Source organism: Haemorhous mexicanus, chromosome 17 (genome assembly GCF_027477595.1).
Source record: "Haemorhous mexicanus isolate bHaeMex1 chromosome 17, bHaeMex1.pri, whole genome shotgun sequence".
Classification (NCBI taxonomy): Eukaryota; Metazoa; Chordata; class Aves; order Passeriformes; family Fringillidae; genus Haemorhous; species Haemorhous mexicanus.
In genome coordinates, this window is record NC_082357.1 from 9,443,314 (window position 1) to 9,464,415 (window position 21,102).

At 42.4% G+C, this 21,102-nt stretch overlaps 1 protein-coding gene and 1 long non-coding RNA gene across 5 annotated transcripts in view; one reads left to right on the plus strand and one right to left on the minus strand.

Moving 5' to 3' along the window:
* Nucleotides 1-2,050, minus strand: part of LOC132335424 (uncharacterized) — a 34,145-nt gene extending 32,095 nt beyond the window's left edge. The window contains exons 1-2 of the long non-coding RNA XR_009488662.1: nucleotides 1,873-2,050; nucleotides 1,587-1,729 (exon numbers count right to left, since the gene is read on the minus strand). This is a non-coding gene — a long non-coding RNA (uncharacterized LOC132335424). The remainder of the gene's footprint in view (nucleotides 1-1,586; nucleotides 1,730-1,872) is intronic.
* EEF2K (eukaryotic elongation factor 2 kinase) overlaps nucleotides 1-21,102 on the plus strand; it is a 30,050-nt gene that overhangs the window by 1,069 nt on the left and 7,879 nt on the right. For 2 of the 4 annotated variants that reach the window (XM_059861954.1, XM_059861957.1), the window contains exons 1-13: nucleotides 2,060-2,205; nucleotides 6,310-6,631; nucleotides 8,411-8,461; nucleotides 10,192-10,292; nucleotides 11,833-11,893; nucleotides 12,725-12,762; nucleotides 14,903-15,074; nucleotides 16,304-16,453; nucleotides 17,945-18,077; nucleotides 18,750-18,877; nucleotides 19,279-19,480; nucleotides 19,761-19,813; nucleotides 20,555-20,632. In XM_059861954.1, coding sequence (XP_059717937.1) covers nucleotides 6,389-6,631; nucleotides 8,411-8,461; nucleotides 10,192-10,292; nucleotides 11,833-11,893; nucleotides 12,725-12,762; nucleotides 14,903-15,074; nucleotides 16,304-16,453; nucleotides 17,945-18,077; nucleotides 18,750-18,877; nucleotides 19,279-19,480; nucleotides 19,761-19,813; nucleotides 20,555-20,632 — 1,410 coding nt within the window. In that variant the 5' untranslated portion in view covers nucleotides 2,060-2,205; nucleotides 6,310-6,388. Of the gene's footprint in view, nucleotides 1-2,059; nucleotides 2,206-6,309; nucleotides 6,632-8,410; nucleotides 8,462-10,191; nucleotides 10,293-11,832; nucleotides 11,894-12,724; nucleotides 12,763-14,902; nucleotides 15,075-16,303; nucleotides 16,454-17,944; nucleotides 18,078-18,749; nucleotides 18,878-19,278; nucleotides 19,481-19,760; nucleotides 19,814-20,554; nucleotides 20,633-21,102 lie in introns of those variants that run through there. The other 2 variants (XM_059861955.1, XM_059861956.1) reach the window with 2 other exon arrangements.

Below are 21,102 nucleotides of genomic sequence, written 5' to 3' on the forward strand. Positions count from 1 at the left end.
AGGAGGCTCTCTGCAACTCCCTGAAAGGAGGTCGTGGCAACATGGGGACCAGTCCCTCCTCCCAAGTAACAAGACAAAAGGAAATGTCCCCAAGCTGGATTGGGGTGGGGGGGGGAGGGTTCAGGTTGGATATTAGGAAAAGTTTCTCCACTGAAAGTGGGTTAAGCATTGGGACAGGCTGCCTAGGGAAGTGGTGGAGTCACCATCCCTGAAGGTGTTTAAAAAACAAGTAGACGTGGCACTTTGTGATACGGTCATGTGGGTGTGGTGGGATTCAGTAAAAGGCTGGTCTTGACCTTGGAGGTCTTTTGCAAACCCTAATGATTCCATGATTTGCCTGAGTTTAAAACGAGTTCCTCTCATGACGTGTTCAGTTGTGATCATGGATCACACCAGTTACAGTATTCCACCATTATCAGCAGCCTACCATGGCAGGTGGTGACTTTTTAACCATTATCAACACGATTTCACACAGTGGGAACCAGACATCTGGCTTCTTCTAGGCTTTCAGAATTCATTTGATGAGTCTGTGTTCTTCCCAAGCCCTGCCATGAAGCATCCCAACATCAGCCCTGCCAGGTGCTGCTCTCCTCAGGGTGCTCAGCTGGGCTGATAGCAGAGTGAAAAATGAAGAAATGCAAGTTCTGGTGCTCATGGGGCAAAAGTGCTCAGTTATTGGTAACTGCTAATATTTACCACAGTGATTTGCAGCTGGGAAATGAATAAGACCTTAAGAGTTTTTCTGCACAATCACTAACATTGCAAATGTGTTTCAGTTTAAACTCTGCATGAATTTGAGAAAAAATGTGCCCTTAGGAAGCACCATTAAACAGGGGCTCAGTCAAGTGTCTGCTTGACATTCTCCAACCAGGGCTTGCAGCCTCAGCATGGTGCTAGAAATTGGTGACAAAATTACAGATACTGTCAAATTGCAGGTGGTGTTCCTGCACATGTGTGCTGCTCCCTCCAGTCCCCATGCTGAGACACAGTTTAATTTATGTAAGTAATGGTGGGTTTTCCTGGCAGAGAGTCAGAGCATCTGCTCTGTGTTTTTAATTAAATATTGGTAATCTTCCTCCTGAAGATTATCTCAGCAGCAGTGTTTTTCTGTTCTCTTTGGAGAGCACAGGGATTGTGCATTTTTCTGTCTGTGGTGCTGCAAGAGACCATCCATCTGTTACAAAGGACATACTCACATCTTCCAGTTTGGGTTCTGTAACCTCTACTCATGGTAAAAAGCACTAATGAGGATTATTTACATAAGTAAGGGATTGAACAGCACTAAAAAAGGCAGATTCTTTGCAGGCTGCCAAGTAATACAATTAAGCCAGAACCTATTTACAATAATTTCCATGTAACTCATGAAAGGATAAGGAGTTTTGTTTAAATTTTCCACAAATTGTAGCTTGAGGAAAAGCTTAAATTATGAGCATTTTCAACCCAGAAAGCCAGTGTTTTGGAACAAACAGAAATGTGGGTGCTTTGAGGAAACATAGTCTTTAGAACGTGAAATCTGGTGCATAATACTGCCGTTTCTTATGGGGAAATGTGCAATAGCGCAATTTAATTTAGCTCCAAAGACCAACCTGAAGCGGAGACAGGCCCCGTGGTCGCTGCCCGTTTCTGCTCCCTGTGCCTTCCCTCGGGGCTGGGATCTTCGGGGGGCTGCCGTGCAGTGGGTGCTTCTCATGAGAGCGTCTGTCCCAGGACACCCCCTCCTTTCAGCTCCCTGCCCAACAGGAACAGAAATGAAAGCAAATTTGGGCGGCTCTCCAGTGAGGCAGCGGGCACCCCTGAGACCTATCCTGTGAGACCTGCACACCCGCTCTCCTTCCTGTCCGCACTGGCCCCGGGATTCCCCATTGCTAATACCTAACGGTGTTAGCTGGGAGCTCTGCTCAGATTTTTGTCGGTTTTCTCACTGGAATAAAGTATCTGGCAGGGTCCCGGCGCCGTAGCGCTGTGAGGTGGCGCGGCAGGCGCCCGCGGGGCTCCTGAGGGAGCGGGAGGCGGAGCCTTGCCGGGGCCGCGGGCGGTGAGGGGCGGCCCCGCTGCCGGGTTCCCGCCTCCTCCCTCCCCTCAGCGGGTCGGCTTCTCCTCCCACCGCCCACCTTCCTTTAGCAGGGCGGCAGCTCGAAGGGCGTGCGGGGATTGTGGGATCGCTCCGTACCGGGTTGCACGGCGGATCTGGGCTCTCCTAAGCCGGTAGGTGCTGTCGGCGTGCGGGGCCTGGCCCGGAGGCGGTGGGCAGCTGCCTCAGCGCCGCCCGCGGCGGGAAGCGCGGGAAGGGCGTTTTTAATTGCGGAAAATGACGATCGCTGGAGTGGTCAGAGCCTGCGAAAGGCCGGCGGGCAAGCTTCTGCGCGGGCCCAAAAATAACCTGATTTGTGGCATTGGGCAGCAGTGCTGCGCTCACACCTGAAGGCTGGCGTTTCGTCCATTTATGTTTCCACGACAGTGAGCATAACTTGGTGCTTAGGCTGTTTAAAAGTGCCAGGTGCTGTCTGTGACCGTGGAACAGCTGCTGTGCGCGGGCTGACTGCGGCTGAGTCCACCCTGACAGCCTGGGACAGCTCCAGGACGGTTGGTGTTCGGAGAATTCTTCAAATACCTCAGTGCGCATAAAGCATGGAGTTAATTAACAACGTGGGGTACTGAGCAAATGCCTACAGAAAGTCAGCGATAGCTAATTGTGCAGAGTATTTAAAGCCACTTGAAGTGACAGGTCTATTAATGGCAATGGAAAGGTATTTTAAAGTTATCTTGGATGTTCCTTTTCTGTCCTTTCCAACCCCCGTGTTTTGGATACTCTTAACGTAGTGTTTATTTGCTGTTTGGCAGCCGGCTGGACTTCACTCGGAAGGGCTGTTCTTGTGCCTCGCTGCCTGCAGCTCTAAAAGCCATTGGTGTGTTTGAAGCCGTGCTGTGTTTCCTTGCACAGGGTTTTGTCTCAAATGCTTCGTATTCTGAGCTGGTGCAGTTGAACTCACCCCTTTGTTTCATGAATTTTGCATTGTTGCTCTCTAACATTCAGACTAATAAAATTATTATCCCAGCTGTGCTTGCAGGCAAAGTGAATGGGATTTGTGCCATGGTGTTTGCAGTAGTGATACCCTGGAAGGGACCTGTGTTCAAGGCTTCTCATTAGAAATCTTTCTCTGGTAAGACAAGGTTTACAAAGATGGACAGCAAGTTGAGATATCTCTGGGGTTTTTTATCTTGTTTTTTTATCATAGCTCTTACCTGGACTCACTAAACCTGTTTTCTTGCAGTGTGTGGTGCAGATGAGAATAGACATTTACTTTGCAGGGGTCAGTTGGGTGTTTGGAAAACACGATAGTTCTGTAATATGCTACAGGACATTAGCATAGCTAGTGGGGTTGTTCTGGACAAGTTTATGTAGCTTTGGGTCTGTAGCTCATAAAGGTGATAATACTTTTCAAGTTGCATAGTCTGTATGGTTGCTTAGGTTAAATTTTGAATCTGGACTTCAAAAGAATGTTAATCTGAAAGGTGACTTCTCTCTTTTAAGAAAAAACCTGTTTGTTACACTTACGGGTATCCTGTTAAATGGCTTTAACTGATGTGGTATTAAACCAAAAGGGATTTAGTATTATACCAGGGAGAGCTGGGTCATGCTTGCTTTAATGTTTCTCCACAAGACAAGCTGGGACTTCGGTTACAGGGCAGTTCCTACTCCCCTGTCCTTTGTTAAGGAGTTGCAGGGTGCTGTGTCTGAGCTGAAGCAGTGAATTAGAAGGAAATGGAGATGTTCCAGTTGTCCCCTCTTTTGCTGACTGTAGTATTTCTGTCACTCAGCTCTTTGGGATTAATTAAGGAAGGTTTAGATGCTGAGGCCACTATGGAGCTTTGGCCAAGAGTCTTACTAAAGTCAGCAGTGCTTGTAGCAACAGACACCTACAAGAAACAAGTCATGCTTTAACAGCCCTGTGATGTGAATTTTCCCTGCTGTTTATCTGTGTTTGCATATTTGCATGTTGTCCTTGCCACTCACCTGCCCCTCCTGGCCGTGTGGCTCTTGGATACAAAGGCAAGAGAAGGAAAAATACTTAAAACAGGCATTGGGAAAACAAAAATAAATACAGACTAGAGCAGATTAAGAACTGTATTTTAAATTATCTGCATTTTGAATTGTATAGTATAAGGCTGATAAAAAATGGAATAAATTTTCAAAGTGGGTTGAAGTGGGTAGTTAAAATTATAGGTTGTGTGTGATAATGCAGGCTGGCAGGCTTGGTTTAGTGCAGTCTCGCTCTCCTTGTTGCTTAGCCTTAGGAACACTTCTGTAATGGATATTAAAGATTAAATGATCAAAACACAACAGCAGTAGTAACAGAAATTCCTGTATAGCACAACTTCTCTGCTGTAATGCAGAAGCACAGAATATAACTCTTGGGCTGCAGCTCAGGCTTTTTATAAGGCTTTTTGTCAAGCAAACTGTGAGGTTTAGAGCAGTGTTTGTATAGTTCAAAATGTGGTTATTGAATTCTGTTTTAAAAATTATTATTATCCCAAAGTAAACATCACAAGTGCTTCACAAGACTTATGGTTCCAAGAAAAACCAAGAGACTTTCATAAACACCATTAGCTTTAAATAGAAACTGATTTGTGTGGTGATATTTCATATACACAAGTCACAGAAATCAGAATGTTTGCAGTCACTGCTGCACAAACCTGCATTCCTGCCTTGCTGCTGTTTCTCAGACTGTCCTGAGCCCCATGGATCTGCTGATGTGTGTGACAGCAGGAGCAGAAGGGAGTGCAGGACAGTGCTTGGGTGTAGTGGGGCTGTGCAGCACTGTGGTATGTCCTGGATTAGTCACGTCCTTGAGGCATCGTCTGACAGCTGCTGGCTGTGTGTGTGACAGGCAGTAGGGGTTCTCCAGCACTCAGTGCACACTGGTAAGATGATCACAGTGAAACAGCAGTGGCAGCTGAGGACACCTTCCCCCTGCCAGGTGTGCGTGCAGTGACACCTTCCCCCTGCCAGGTGTGCGTGCAGTGACACCTTCCCCCTGCCAGGAGTGCGTGCAGTGACACCTTCCCCCTGCCAGGAGTGCGTGCAGTGACACCTTCCCCCTGCCAGGAGTGTGTGCAGTGACACCTTCCCCTTCCAGCTATGTGCTACTGCCCCTTCCCAGAATCAGCAGCTCCCGTGATCTTTGCTGGAGGAGCAGGTGAGCACTCCAGAGCTGCTCCAGTGCAGAGTGAGGTGAGCTGACCGAGACGTCCTCCAGCAGTGGTGTTCCAGAGCAGCTGCTGCCTGATGGAGTGCTGGAGTTAGCTGTGTTGCTGGCTGAAGTGTGGGAATGCTGCCCTCATCAGAAGAGCAGTAAGCAGCAAATAATGCTGCTGCTGAAAGCTGCCTCATTTTAAGGCACTGTTTCTGTGGTGACCACTTTCTCAGTAACTGAGGAGTGAGGTCAGCAGCTATGAATACTTCTGTAGGAGTGTATTCATCTTCCTGTTTCATGCAGAAAGAAGACTGAAAATGCAAAGGGCTGAGGAATAACTGTAAAGCAAAACTGAAAACCTTGGTGTGTGGTTGTTTTATTAGACTAGCTGCGTGAAAATCCCTGATTTTTCTGGGTGGGTGAAGAACTAAATAATGTGACACTTAGAAGTGTCTGTTTTAAATTAAATCCCATTGCTCAGCAAGCATTATGGCCAAATTTCGAGTATTCCCACTAATCCTCTGTTTTGTACATGCCAGAATTTCCAGAGTATCTGTGTAAACTTCCACCTCTCCCAAGGGCTTTAGTCATTCCTCCACCTCATTTTTCTGCAGTGTGCTACACTTTCAGCAGCCTGTGGGCTATTGGCTGTATGTAAGCTAAAAGCCTTCTTAAGTCTTATGGATGGTGGAAAATTTTCTGTGTTGTTCTTATAATACTCTCTAATTCATTTGACTGATAATTTGTACAGAATATGCTTGAGAGGACTTGTCCTGAAAAGATTTGAAAATTTGACTGTGGTGGTTGCGGTAAAACTCTCTCAAGTTTCTAAAACTAGTGTTGTGAAACTCAGCATTTCATATAAGAAAGAATAAAGACATTTGGAGGAAGAGATAACCAAGAATACTAAGCCCCTATCTTCTCAGTCCTGTAGCAATTTAAAACCAGAATGCTGCTTCTCAGCAGCTCTAGCAGAAGTGTTCAAACTACTTGAGGATTACTTTTACAGAGCCAGGTGCAAATGTATTTCTTTTCTGCCAGTGTGCTGACATCAATGTCATGCATTATTTGTTCTTTTATTAACAACCTTTTCCTTTTCTCCTCTCTCACCCAGCTTCTTCCCCCTGTTTGCATGTGCATTGGAGTAGTGGGTGTTCCAGGCCTGGCAGGAGTTAAACCAACCTCCTGCAAACATGGCAGACGAGGACCTGATTTTTCGTATGGAAGGGATTGATAATGCCAGAACGACTCCAGTGGACTCTGGGAATTATCTTGATGCTGATAGTGATGATGAAGACAATTATTTTATCTGTCCAATAACTGATGATCCAGTTTCTAACAAGTCTGCCAATACCAAAGTAGACAATTATTACAGCAGCTTAGCAAAAACTGAGCAGTACAGTTCAAGTTCTTCTCCCAGAAGCTTTAGCTTTAAGGTGAGTATTGGCTCCAGTCTTCATTAAGGTTTTGGTTTTGCTTAGTTGGCATGAGACATTTTCTAACTGCTTCATCTCTTGTAACTAACACTTTTCAATTAAGATACTCATCTGTTTTTTCCAGACCTGCAGTTAATTCCATTAAGCCAATAGTCTGACACTGCCATGGAATTGCTTACTGTCCCTTTCAGGTCAGTGGGGGGATCTTCCTCCCCTCAGTCCATGAGAAAATTCACTGCCATTTACAATGCAGTATGTTGATTGGGAGATTCAGAAGATAATACAATTGGTGTAAGAAAAATCGGGGCCTGTCAGAAGATAAGTTATTATGAATTTTGCTAGTCTGTGATATTTTTAGTTGGACAAATAAAATTGCAAATTATAAAATTGTAAGGGTAACTTTTTATGTTATAGCTCCTTCTTAGGGAGCTTTTGACGTGTTGACTGTCATGCTTGGGCATGAGGCATCGCCCTGGCAGTAGTTCCTGACAGTGTACACAAGCAGTATCTGGCCTTTTTGGGATGAACAGCAGCTACAGCATTGCAGGGAGGTCAGAGGGGCTGTAGCTGGTGCTTCCTTGGCAGTGTGTCCTTTTTCACTCAGCTCCCTTCACACAGATCAGGCCAGGCAATGGAGCCTCAAGTGACATCCACTCTGTAACTTATATATCCTAAATAAACACAGTTTATGTTTTGTTATTTGTGTTTACATGCTAAACTGGCACGTCTCGTAGATTTTCCTATATTTAATGTGTTTTATTAACACATTTCTTATTATAGTTATTAACATTTATTTAATAGATACTCTAAAATCTCGGTTATGCCTAATGCATGCTTTAATTGTGAAAGAATACAGGGGGTTATTTCAGTCAGATAACATAGTGAGTATCACATTGAAAGTGAAGCTGGCTTGTCTGCAGGAACATTTTTTGCCAAAGCTAGTTAATAGAAACATTTAAAGGTACATATGCCTAAGGAAGGTGAGGAGCAAGAGCTTAGTATAGAAATGGGACAGCTGTTGGTGTATGTTAAACTAAGCAAGTTAAGACCTGGTAGGGAGCTTAGTCTTCATTTGTGTGTACATTTTAACATGCACTAAACACTTGCCTCTGGGTCTGTAGTGCAATTTCTGAGTCATGTGCTCTGAGATAAAACTGATAAGAACTTCAGAAATTGCAATTATTTCCTCCTTCTTAAGCTGTCATTTTGTTTCTGCAGAATGTTTGTACCCATGTTTTGGTCTCTATAATGTCTAGTTTGGAACTGTAGTTCCTATCACAGATGAATTGCTTTGAGTTGAGACTTGGAGCAAGCCAGTCTCCATCTCCTGTTTAAGCTGCAGGGATGGTGATTTCCAGCACAATATAGCAGACAGGCAGGGCTGAGGGCATCCTAAACCCCACAGCCTAGCCTGTCAGAGTCTGCCTGTCTGACCTCAAAGCTAAAGCAAGGCAGTGGGCCATTGATAATGAAAGGCAGAGCCAGATAGAGAAGTTAACTCTCTGCTTTAAACAGGACTCAGCAATGTTTAATTAGCTAGTTAATAGGCAATACCCTTTTAACAAATACTTTCCAATTAAAAAATTACCAACTTACCTCAATAGGTTTCTTCGCAGATGTTCTAAGAAGGAACTTAAATTGGGAATATAAATTAAGGAGTGGCTTTTAACTGGAAGTTTTTTGGGTTTTTTTTACTAACAAAGAGAACCAAGACTCTTTGTCAATCATTGTCTTATCACATGTATTTTCCTACTTTCATGTCTCTCATGGATCCTTTAGAATGACACACAACAGCGTTCTAAGCATGGCTCTGTGGTTGACCATGGTCGGGTAGGTTCAAAAGAAAATGTCAACACCATATCTAATAGATGCATTATGATTTTTTGGTTTGGTTTGGTTTTTTTTTTTTTCCTTTTATGGACTTTTTTTTGTTCATTATTTTATTGTTTGGGAGGATTGATTGCCTCAGCCCGTAAGAGTCATCAAGTCAAAACTAGAAGAGGTACCTGTTAAATGGAATAATACCCATCCTGTGTTCTCTAGCCTGAAATTTCACTGTGTGGCAGCCATATGCCTCCAGCAGGAGAAAAATTGCACTGTTGGCACCATTTCCATGAAATCCAACTAGTGTTTGTTTAAGATTAGGATACAACTTTTGTACAAAGCACCTCAAGAGATCAAGCACAAGTAATTAACTTATTTAAATTATCATCTAATATGAACACAGATCTCCTTTTGGAGAGGGAATCTGCCCAAGAATGATTTGATACAGCTGATCAACCAAGCAGTTCTTGTTGCTGTCTCTCCTTATTTCTCTCGTAGGTATTTAAGTATGGAAATTCTCAGGTCCATGTGAGCTGTCACTGCATGACCTGAGGCAATTTCATTTTCTTATGAAACATGTAGGAAATCTTTCTCAACAAGTCCTTTAAAGTAATTTTCTTTAAAGTAGTGTTGTTTTCATTTTGTGTTATTATTGTCAGAAAGGGGTGCATTTAAATTGTTTGCAAGGTTTGCATAGTTAAAGCTGAAATTCAAAATAAACACGAACATTTAAAGCTTAGCTGCTTCAAAAACTTCTTGATGCCATTGCTAACACAAATTTATAGTGCATTTTTTTTTTATAAAAAAGGACTGATTTTCATTCCTGAAGATAAAAAACAAAATAATCACAACATTTTAAAAGTTACTGTTTCTGCACAATTGGAGTTCAGTCAGAGAGGCAGTAATAATATCTCAGAGCCCAATTCTTCTTTATTGGCAGGGTGCAGAGTGCTTTTTCTCCTGCTCACTTTGCAGAAGGCATTTGGCACATCACAGGATCGTATCTCCACTTTTCTTGGAAATATACAATGTAAGAGAGGGAGAACAAAATGTTAAGAGTAAAGCATCCAAATTGGCTGGTAGAGAGAGAGTGTTTGTACTCCAGAAAACTGCTTTGATATTTTACTCTTGACTTGGTGAACATTGAAATAGCTACTTGTCTGGAATTGTTATAATAATCAATTTTTACAACATTCTAATTTCTTCTTTCTCATGCTGAGCACAGTCTGGGACCCTGGGGTTCACAGAACTTCTTACTTTATTCATATTGATTGTATCTTTAATGGACTTTTTGGACTTACTTTTATGCATGCAAAACCAGCATATGCTGCTACATATGAAAAGCTAAAAATCAAAACATTAAAAGTGAATTGATATCATCTGGGTGTGCCTTATTGCCATGTGCAGAGCATGTTAGAGATTTCTGCAAATTACCACAGGTTTTGTAAATTGTACCTGGTATATACTGTGCCAGGTTCTGTTCTCAGTGACTTTAAAGGGTGCAAATTGAACTGAAATCTATGCTTGATATATCTGAGCTGGGTTTCATTATAATTGAAACTATAAAAAGGTCAGAGTTGTCTCTGGTACTACTTGGTCCCTGCTCTGAGTAGTGCTTTGGAGGCTTGGGTAGTTGCACATCTCCATAGCATTGGGATCCTGATGTGCTCTAGAAAGTGCTGGTTTTGTGAGCTGCTGCTGGTTAGAAACAAAGAGCCAATCTGTAACTTCTTCAGGAGACCTGGAAGCATGCTATTGAGAAAGCCAAGCACATGCCTGATCCCTGGGCAGAATTTCATCTGGAGGACGTTGAGACAGAGCATGCCACTCGTTACAGGTCTGTGGGTCTTCCTGCTTTGGATGCTGATATTAAGTAGGACTGCTGGTTTGTGCAAGGGCTGAGTTTGTGTAGTGCAGAATATCTGGCTGAAGAACTTTCATAATGCCCAGAGTGAATGGGTCTTAATTCAATCTCCCAGGAATATGTAAATACTGCACATCATCAAAAATAAACCTTTCAGCAAACCATTGTCACACTTTCTCTCCCACCTAAGCAGTATCTAGGACTTCCACTTTGTAGACAGGAAGTAAGGCTGAAAAGTATTTTCTGGTTGATTTGTTAATGCCATAAATGTAATCTAATAAGGAAATTAATCCCAACAAAGAGGCAGAATTCTTAGTTTAACTGGTTTGGGAAAGAAAGCAACATAACCCTCCATGACTTTCCCAAAATAGCAGTTTCAGTTTTACTACTCCATGCAGTATTTTTGCACGTAGCTGGAATTTAAATCCTTATAAAGCCCAGAATGGCTTAGTGTGGTCTACGTGCTAAAAGGAGTTTGGCCCTGAAAATTGGTTCAGTGCTTTAACGTGAGCTTTGCCAAAATATTTACTCTACTGATACAGGTTTCTGGTCAGAAGGGTTAGGGGTTAGAGGCCAGGTAATCACCACTTAGCATCAGTGTCTGGGGAGGCCTCCCTTCCATCCCCCTACCAGTCATGCAGTGCTGCTCTTCCCCTTAGACTACATCTGTCCCTGGTCAGCCACACAGTCCTGAAATAGTTTGCATATTTTAAAATACAAATAAGTGATGATTTTAGTTTAGGGCTACTCAATATCCTGTTAAAAAGAGATGGCTCTGATACTCCTGTTTTTACCTCTTTCTTTGCTGCAAATAATATATGTGAGAATATGGGATGTCTGCATGCATGAATTGCTCCCTGCAGGTTGGGGGAACCAGGCTGGAAGCAATCATGTGTTGATGACTCAGCTGCTGTGGTTCCCAATTTGGCTTTCACTGTGTTGGGAGCTCAGGGGGTGGGGAGAAACCACAGTCATACTCTTTGTATTATCACAGGGTTGTGCAGGGCCTTGCTCCTCCCTCAGTGCAGTGTTGGGCAGTTCCTGGCCCCACTGTATCTCACAGCTGGTGCTGCTCACATTCTGCACAGCCCCAAGGCAAATAGCCAGCCAGAACCAGGCTTATGCAAGCTCAGGGTTGGGGGAGACAACCTGTCCAGAGTGTAGAGCTTGGTGAGGCCCTTTCTGCCTCCAGTGTACTGCCCAGTCATCACAGAGGAGGTTTAACTTCAAAGCAGATAAAGCCTGATCTGTAGTGTTACAGAAGTTTAGATTCTGCTTTAGAATCTGCTCATTGACAGGAGGGTTCAGTGTCTCTTCAAAGAGATAAATGTGTTTCTACTTGCCTGCCCAAAATGAGGAGGGCCAGAGTGTAGTGGGAAGACTGAAAGCTTTTGTGTGGGAGTGGCAGCAGCATTTTCCAGGCTCAGTTACAGATAAGGAAGGACAGGTGCTGGAAATGGGGGGATTTGGGTTCCCTTTGCATTCTTCTGAGATGTATCTCCTGATTTTGCAGGTACAATGCTGTTACTGGGGACTGGGTTGAAGATGAAGTCCTTATCAAGATGGCTTCTCAAGTAAGATCTCACTGTCCTTCATATTCACTAACAGCAAGTTTGTAATTTCCTTTCTGTTCCTGAACAGTGGCAGCAAGATGTTTTCCTTATAGAAATTTTGAAGTCTCAGTGTAATTCTTTTCACCAACCTCTTTTTCTTTGTATCCTTCTCTCCAGAATAGAGTAGAAAATGGAGTCAGACCTTCCCTGTCAGCAACATGAGGCATTTGTTCCATTGCCAGTGATTTCCCTTCCATGTCACCCCTCCCATTTCCTTCTGGCATCATTTCCCTGCCTGGCAGTAGTCCTACTATTTTGTGTGCTCCCAAATAATTTCTGTTGTTAGAATGAAAACCAACTGAATTTTCCGTATGGGGGAGTAGAAGGTACTGTCCTTTCCCAGTTGAATCCTGGGGTGGGTTGTGTGTTGGGGTTGCCTTGCTCTGTGCTGCTGGTCGAGTATCTGGCATCTGGGGAGAAGATGCTCTTGGGCACATCTTCTATGGAAGCCTAAATACAGAGAGCATGAAGTCTGTGAAGCTTCTTTAGGCAGTCACACAGAGCTGACTCCCAACTGGGGAGAGAATTTAAATAGCTTATTTAAAAGACATACCATTTCTTCTCCATGGGATATTGGTAGGGGGAGTTTATTCAAATGCCTTTTCCCCTTCATACCTGCTTACACTACTGGTGGGTTTTCACTTTTTCTTGAGGAAATATTTCTGTAGAGCCTGTTTGGAAACTGCTTTCTGCATGGTATAAAGGGGAAGCCATGGTTGTGTCTCTTACTGGTTAGAAATCAACTTTGTGGAAATGCCAATGCTGAGTTTTTGGTTTTTTTCTCTTCCCCAGCCTTTTGGCCGTGGAGCAATGCGAGAGTGTTTCAGAACGTGAGTATCTGCCCACTTCATCTTTGTTGGCCTCCTTGCAGTATTTTTTTCTGTGGTGACTGGAATTTCATTCAGATGTAGTGGAAATTGTGTAAAGCTCGACTCCTTTCTAAAAGGCTTTGCTGAGAGGTTTATCCCTGTTTGTGTGACTCCACCTGCAGGGAGTGGGGTTCAAAAAGGAGAATGTTCTCTGAATGTTGTACTTCAACTCTGGGAGGCAAAATATTCATGAAAGTATAGTAACAGCCACTTAATTTCTGTGTTCCTTGTGTGCTAAAATATCTTAAAATTTGATATGAGGTCACAGGTGTTTGCAACCTGGAGACCAACTTGAGGCCATAGTTAGGCAGAGAAAAGAGAAAGAAAGTATATCTGGTTGGTGTAGTCTGGACTGGAAAAGCCTCCATTGGTAGAAAAGGTTATCCTCCTAGAGTTTGTTTCACATATACCAGTATCATGTTCTGAGTAAGGCAGAACTTGACACTAACAGTTGTGCTTCCAGAAAGATAAAGTGTGGGGGAAGACTGAAGAGGAACTTTTCCTTCCTTGGAGAGTGTTATCAAATGTTATTGTGGGGATCAGCATCCAGCTATAAATTGGTGTGTGCTAAGAAATTACCCCACCCCTTCCAGGCTCTGGAAATGAATGTTTCCTGGAAAATGTCAGGGGGGGTGTGTTTAAAAACATTCCCCCATTCCCCCATCTTCCCATATATAGAATCCAGAGAAATTGCACTTCATGTGTGGTTTCAGCTCTGGAAACATAGACACTCCTGAAAGATGGAAATGTGATGTTTTGAACTTGAGGAAAAAGGAAGAAAAGTAACCCCACACTGCTCCAGTTTAGCATTGGCATTTCAGTATCAGTTCATGCTGGTGGCTCTGTTCCTGCAAAGCCAGCTGGATGCAGTAGTGAATAAAGCCTAGGAAGTAACAGCCTGCTGACATTGCTTTTACTTGTTGTTACTTACCAAACTCCCCATTACACAATATTTTGAATAATGCCATAAACAGAAATTTATTAATACTTTTGCCTTAACCTCTGGTACTAAAAAAGCATAACTTGAATATCATCTTCCTACTGCTGGGTTTCCCATATGTGTCAGTGGTACAGGGATATTTCTCATCTGGAGCTCTTTCCTAGATTTTTGTAACTCTGCAGTTTAGTTAAGACAGTGACAGCATTAGCTGCCCATGGCCCAGTGAACTACTGTGAGGATATTGACTTCAGAAAAACATGAGCTGGCTTGTTTTTATGCAGAGGAGTGTGTTCCTTGAAGAACTGGGAAAGTTTGGGATCTGGCTGAAATTTTTACCTCATTTCCGTGTTCATTCTTTCCAAGGCCTCTGTTGCTGTGACTGTGTGCCCATCCCTGCAGGAGCATGAAGTTGCTTTGCCTGTAGAGTGTCCCCTGTACCGAGTTCTTGACAGGGAGAGGAAGAAGAACGAGGGGGAAGGGTTGACTGAGTGCTGCTACTAATTAAGGCACCTGCCTAATGCATTTGTTGGCAGCCAGCAGATCCTTTCTTATCAAAGTTTTCCTGTGCTACTCACTGTCACCCCCTCCCCCCCCCGCTTCAGCCTCCCTGCTTTGGAGGGATCTGTGGATTAAAGATTTGCCCATCAACAAAAGGGAAAAGCTGCATCATGACGACTGTCAGGTGCAGTTTTCCTTCTGGGAGTATGTGGGTTACTGAGCAGTCACTGCTGTGTGTTGAGAAGTAGCAGATTGCTTTTATCCAGAAGAGGTTTCTCAGTTCATGTTTGAAAGGCCACTCCCTGTTAATTTCTGCAGAAAATAATTGTTGACATTAGAACACGTTATTGACAAGGCACCAACCCTTCATACTCCAGGTTTGTGAGGAACAGGAAGGGAAAGGGATTGAGAAAAGGAGAAAGTTCAGAGCACAAGTAGCTGCAGCTAAACCAAAACAGTTTGGCACATCCCAGCCATTCCCATGGGATGTTTCATTTTTCCTTGTCCCTTTCCTGTGCTTCACATTTCAGGTGAAATACCTGGTAAATGACTGAGGGTAATGCTCATCTTGGAGCCTGGCTCTGTCCATGCAGGCAAGGAAATGGGAAAGATTGAATTAAAATCCTTGGGTTTCCTTTCACCAATGATTGATTTATCTTTCAGAAAAAAGCTGTCCAACTTCTTACACACTCAGAACTGGAAAGGTGCCTATAATTATGTTGCCAAGCAATACATAGAGAGTGTGAGCAGGGATGTTTATTTTGAGGATGTTCGACTGCAGATGGAAGCAAAACTCTGGGGAGAAGAGTACAACCGGCACAAGCCACCAAAACAGGTGCATTCAAAGATCTTGCTAAGGAAAAATGAAGTATTGTTCTTCTGTTGGGTTAGTTTTCAGACATAATTTAGAGGGAATTATTTTTTCACATTCCATCCCATTTAAATGCTTGGATAGATTCTTTTGCCTTTCTGTGTTTTCTGTTAAACGATAGCTGATTTTGAGTGGAGTAATACAGAAATTGCTTTATATTTCCAGGACTAGGGGCTGTGTGTTTGTGAATGTCTGACTGTCCTTAGCTGAAAACCAAAATAAAATGATGTTTGTGTTGCTCTCTTTGATGTGTGCCCAGTTGCTTTTGTGATAACCAGAGATGTCACAGAATTTATTGCCAGCAGCAGTCTCAGCAAGCACTTAACTGTTAGTGCTCCAGGAAGGTAGATACTTAAATCTTCTACGCTCATCCAAACATGTAACTAGCAATGATTTTTGAAAAGAGCTTGAAACCTGCTGGAGACTTTAGCAATTTTAATGGCCAAAATTGGTGAATTTTAATGGCCAAAATTGGTGAATTTTAATGGCCAAAATTGGTGAATTTTAATGGCCAAAATTGGTGAATTTTAATGGCCAAAATTAGTGATTTTGATGGGGGGGATATTGGCATTACCTCCTCTATGAGGAGCTGTTACTACTATGCTGTTACTACCTGGCTCCTAATGGCAAGGTGAGGTCTACAGTGAAGCATGCGGAGGGAAATCTACAAATCTAGAAGTTTTAAATGTCATTTTGGAGAAGATATGTAAGTGGAGTTGTGATGGTTTCTGCTATAGGAATGTGTGTGTCACAGAGGGAGAAGGTGAGGCAGGATACAGAGATACCTGAACCCCTTCTCTGAAAATGTAGATACCCTCAGCCCTTCTCTGAAAATGCATTTCTTTGAGTTGTGCAGTAGTGACTGTATGTTTTGCTCCATGGGTGCAGACTCTTTGCAGAGTACTCTTAAGGTACCCACAAGATAAAATAGAAAGCCAGCAGTTGCTAAGATTATTTTCAGAGGGTTTTTTTGCAGAAGTGAGCTGTTTTGAAGTGACTGCTTTTAATTTATGGAATTCCTCCAATAACTCAAGAAGCGCATGACTCTTCCCCCACCCCGTTGTTAAACAGAAGGATCTTTGCAATTGTTCAGATTCTTGCATTGGGAAAGTTTTCACAGCTGGAAGATTCACACACACTTTGATCTGAAGACAGTATGCTGTTAGTCATGTTTATCTTATTTCCCTCTCCAGGTGGATATAGTGCAGACCTGTATTATTGAAATGAAGAACAGGCCTGGAAAGCCTCTCTTTCATCTGGAACATTACATTGAGGGCAAATACATCAAATACAACTCAAATTCTGGATTTGTGCGAGACGACAACATTCGTCTAACTCCACAAGTGAGGCTTTGTTTAATGCTTGGAGTCTGCTGCAGAGAATTTTTGGGCTTTCTCCAGAGGTCTTGCATTACTGCCAAGAAAGGAAACTGCAGGATCTGCAGTACAATGCCAGATTAATTTCTCTATTTGCAGTTTGTCTGCCCCTTACTTGGGGCCTGCTCTTTCAAGTGCTGAGTGCTTCTGTATTGGATTTCAGTTGATTACAGTTCAGTTGAACAGGGTTAATACTCTTTGGAAACCTTAAGCCCTTTGACTCTAATTATAACTGCAGGCATCAAAATGTTTCAAACTTTCTTCAAATTGAGGCAGTGAAGAGCTCTCTCATGTACTATGTACTGAATAGTCTTTTGGTTCCTCACGTAATACACAAGAGGTGGCTGGCATCCAACTCATGTAAATAAATCTAGTCCATTTGCATATAAAAATGTCAGTTTTTCTAGCTGCAGCCTCTGAATAGCTGAATCTGAGATTGCATATAGAAATACAAGGACAGATTTCAAGTGATTCTTGAATCTTGTAAAATTAATTTAAAATATTATTGAAAAATGCAAAGTGGTCAGTGTAACAAAGAGTTACACTGGGCCTTGAGAATTTTGGTTTTTACATTTTTTTACACTATTTTAAGGTATTTGTCACGAGGCCTAATGTAAGCAGAGAATTTGTGTTCTGGGCTGTCAGTTGTGCACTGAATCAGTGCTGTGCTTTCACAGGTTGGGAACAAAATGTTCCCTGGTATTTGCTGCAGTTAAAATGTTTGTCTATCACCACCAGTCACCTCCCCCAGGCCTGGCAACGCTTTTTTGGAGGCCTTCCCAGAAGAGTCCTAATATCTCAACTTTATTCTAAAGAGAAGGGCTTTTTGTACCTGATTCTTGAAATGTGTTTTTTCAAGAGCACAAATGTACATTTCATTATCTGACACAAAAATGTAGACACAGAGCAGTTGCTCAGGGGGATCACTCAAAGGGGAAGAAGAATTTGTAGGGATGCTCACATTTATTTATTGGTTCTTTCTCCAAACTGTGGCAGAGCTAATGCTTGTTGGCAGAAGGAAGCAGTGTCCCAGAGATGCAGAGCTTGCAGATTCACAGGCACAGCCAAAATGTTTATACAGAAGTTATTTTGCACTGGCTTCAGAGCCCACTGTTTTTCTCTCTGCCAGCCAGCTCCCCACTACCTAAGGTGAAGACTATAGTGGAAAACAATTGCTAGTACAAAAATGAGGAATTAAGCAATCTCCTCTCCCCTGTCTGTGCCTACTGTTGCTTTTTCACTTTGCCTTTTTTAGCCTCTCTGTGAGTTGGAGCAGGTTGGAGAGACAGGATACTACATGCTTTTGCTCTCTCGCTGCTTTCATCATGATGTTTATACCAGTTATATTTCACTGATAGGGTTATCAGACTTCTTTTACCCTATATAACAGGGGAGTATGTGTTGCTATTTTCAGTAGATGAAGGGAGAGTGTTCTCAAACATCTCTGGTTCTTTCCAGGCCTTCAGTCACTTCACTTTTGAGCGCTCAGGACACCAGCTCATTGTTGTTGATATCCAGGGAGTTGGAGATCTTTACACAGACCCTCAGATCCATACAGAGAGTGGTGCAGATTTTGGAGATGGCAACCTAGGTAAAAATCAATGATTCTGTTTCACTGAAGGGTGCTTCTCTTTTCTTCCCAGCTCTGCTGAGTAGCCACTGCACTGGGTGAGCTGACACATTTCTGAGGGTCTTGCAAACAGCTGGGGAAGTTCTGTTGTAAGGAATCCTGTACAGGTCAGCTGTCATATAAGGGCAGTCTTAAAATGAGAGTTGATTGTGGCTCATGTCTCCTGGCCTACTCCTAAACAAGTAATGTAATTAAGTAGTTTCTGCCTTGTGAGAACAATAATATGGCCTTTGATTTCCTTGCCACATTGCAGGAATGGATACAGCTGAATGCAGACAGATAGGCACCATGTATTTTTGAAGTTCCAAGTGTCTATATATGAAGTTGTTCATAGGACACTGCAAGCTTTGTAAGCAGGATCAAATTTAGGCACATTTCTCAGTGATGGATTAGGTTTTTGTTATATCTTGCTCATATGTAGCTTTCCAAGACTTTTCTCACTTCTGTCACTCCTCAGCAGAGAGAGTGAAAGGCTCTTACAGGTGTTGAAATGGAAGAGGGTTAGGCTGTGTGCTACAAGCATTTTCTCTCTCATGGCTTTTTAGGAAAAGCTTTGAGACTTTCAGCTTTTAATAAGTAAATTGTAATATAAAATTTGAGCAAACCCTTTCTTAACTTTTTTTAATGCCTTAGGTGTTCGAGGTATGGCCTTGTTCTTTCATTCTCATTTCTGCAACAACATCTGCAAAAGCATGGGGCTTGCACCATTTGATCTTTCATCCAAAGAGAAAGATGCCTTGGATTATAATAAAAAATTGCTTGTAAGTGTTTGATGAAAAAGTTTAATTAACAGGGAACCTTGAAATCAGTGTATATTTGGGACCAAGTAGATCTTTGAATTATGAAATAATTTATAAATTTTGGATCTCACAAACCTGATTTGATGCTTGTTGCAAACTGATCTCGGTTTCAGTGGATTTTGGTGGCAGTGGGACTTGATGTAACACTTGGAATGAAACTCAGTCCTAAATAAAACTCTCTCTGACAGTAAAAATGTCAGGGTTTGATATTTTGCTGCAGTGTAGAGCTTTTCAAAGCAAATACTTCTGGATACCTATGTATATTTATAGAGGACTCCTAGTGAACATTCACAGTGGCTTGTATAGCATGCTTAGAATTCACAGAAGGATTATTGACAGGACTTTCTCGTTGATTTCCCGAGGAATCTGCTCAAACAATTCTCCGTGGCACAGAGGAGAAGTGCGGCAGCAGCCGGGTGAGGACGGTGTCCGGGAGCCGCCCCCCCCTGCTCTTCCGCCTGTCTGAGAACTCCGGGGATGAAAGCATGAGCGATGTGGCATTTGACTCCCTGCCCTGCTCTCCCTCCTCTGCAACCCCTCACAGCCACAAGGTGGACATGCTTAGTGAGTGAGCCTTTCCTACATCACCTCTGGGGGGGTTCCTGAACATTGGACGTGTCTTTGCTTGGTTTTGTCTTTGTTTTTAAGCACAACAGCATTAATTTAGTCCAGAACAGTTTCTAGTGCTCCTCTTTGAGCAGAGGTAAAACTGAACATACTTCTATATAGAAAATTAATGCACAGATGCTTCTGTGAAAAACACAGCTGTAAAATGATGATATCTAGAGCTTTTTCCTCAAGCATGTTATCCTTCTAGTAACAGCAAATATTTTTTTTCTCCTAGATTGGCCTGTGTTCAGTGAAGTAGATAACTTGGATCAGCTTGACAACAAAAGGGTGAGTGTCTTTCCAACAGAAAACGAGGCTGCAGTTGCCTAATAAAATGTCTCTTTATAGAACTTCCCAAAGATTTTGTTCAGTAAAAGCACATAAAGGTACTCTGCCTATTTCTCTTGTTGCAGATCATGTTACCTCTGTGCATTTGCTGTTTCTAGTAAAGGAAGAACATTTTATCTTAATATTTTAGTATTCATTATTTTACTGCCAGAAATTTATTTGCATCTGGTGTATTTTAACAGATACTTAAAGTATGTGCCTGTTTTCCTGCCTGCTTATTGTGTCTTTAATGCTTGTCCCAGCTGCTGTGGTATTAAAGTTCAAGAATCCCTATGGATTAGTTCTCTGCAAGTACTGGTACCATGGAACATTAGAGAACCTTGCCTGAGGAGGTGCAGGAAGTTTGCAATGGGCATTTTCCAGTGCTGGGCCTTAGTGCCAGGGGCTGTCAGTTACTGGTTTATTACTGAAGCTGAAAACTATATTTAGTGGATTCTTGATTTGATAAAATATGGAAGTCATTGATTTGTTTAAATGTATGTAAGGGAGAAGACAATCTTAGACTACTTTATGTATCAGTAAGTCCTGCTCCTTCTGACAGAGGCAGCACGATCATTTTCATCCAGTCTAACCATCCAGTATATTTCATTGAAAGAGCAAACCATTTGCTCTGTGAGAAAAGTCAAGTTGAGGTCCTTACAAAGTATGATGCTAATGCTGTTCTGTTCCTGACTTCTGTAGGATTTTGAAAATGGTGGAGACAGTGGGTATCCCAGTGAAAAGAGAAGTGAGACAGAAGATCTGGATCATAGAGAGAGGGTAAGAACCTGACTGGTATAGCAGAGTTGGTATAGCCTGTTCCTACTTAAACTCTTTGTGTAGAACAATCTTCTTTTTTATCCTTTCTGATCTAGATCTGATCCTGATCTAGACTTCAAAAACAGAGGAAACAGAGATTCCCCCATGTTGCAAAGTTACTTATTCATATTGGGAATTACACTCTTACAGGAAAAAGATGATTTGTAATGAGTAGCTTAATTTCAAATATTGTATTTGATTAGATGTTGTTATATGGGTTTTTTAAGTATTACATATTGCATTTAGGATGTGTAGCCATCTTCTTGTCATGTGGAATCCATAAATATGATCTGCTTTCAGACTCATTTACCTTCTCTGCTTGGTATGGCTTGAAGTATTACAGAACTTAAATGTTGTTGTCAGGTAATAATATGGAACTTTAAAATTCCTAGGAGTTAGTTGCTTATTCCTCTAAAATATAAATTCTTTAA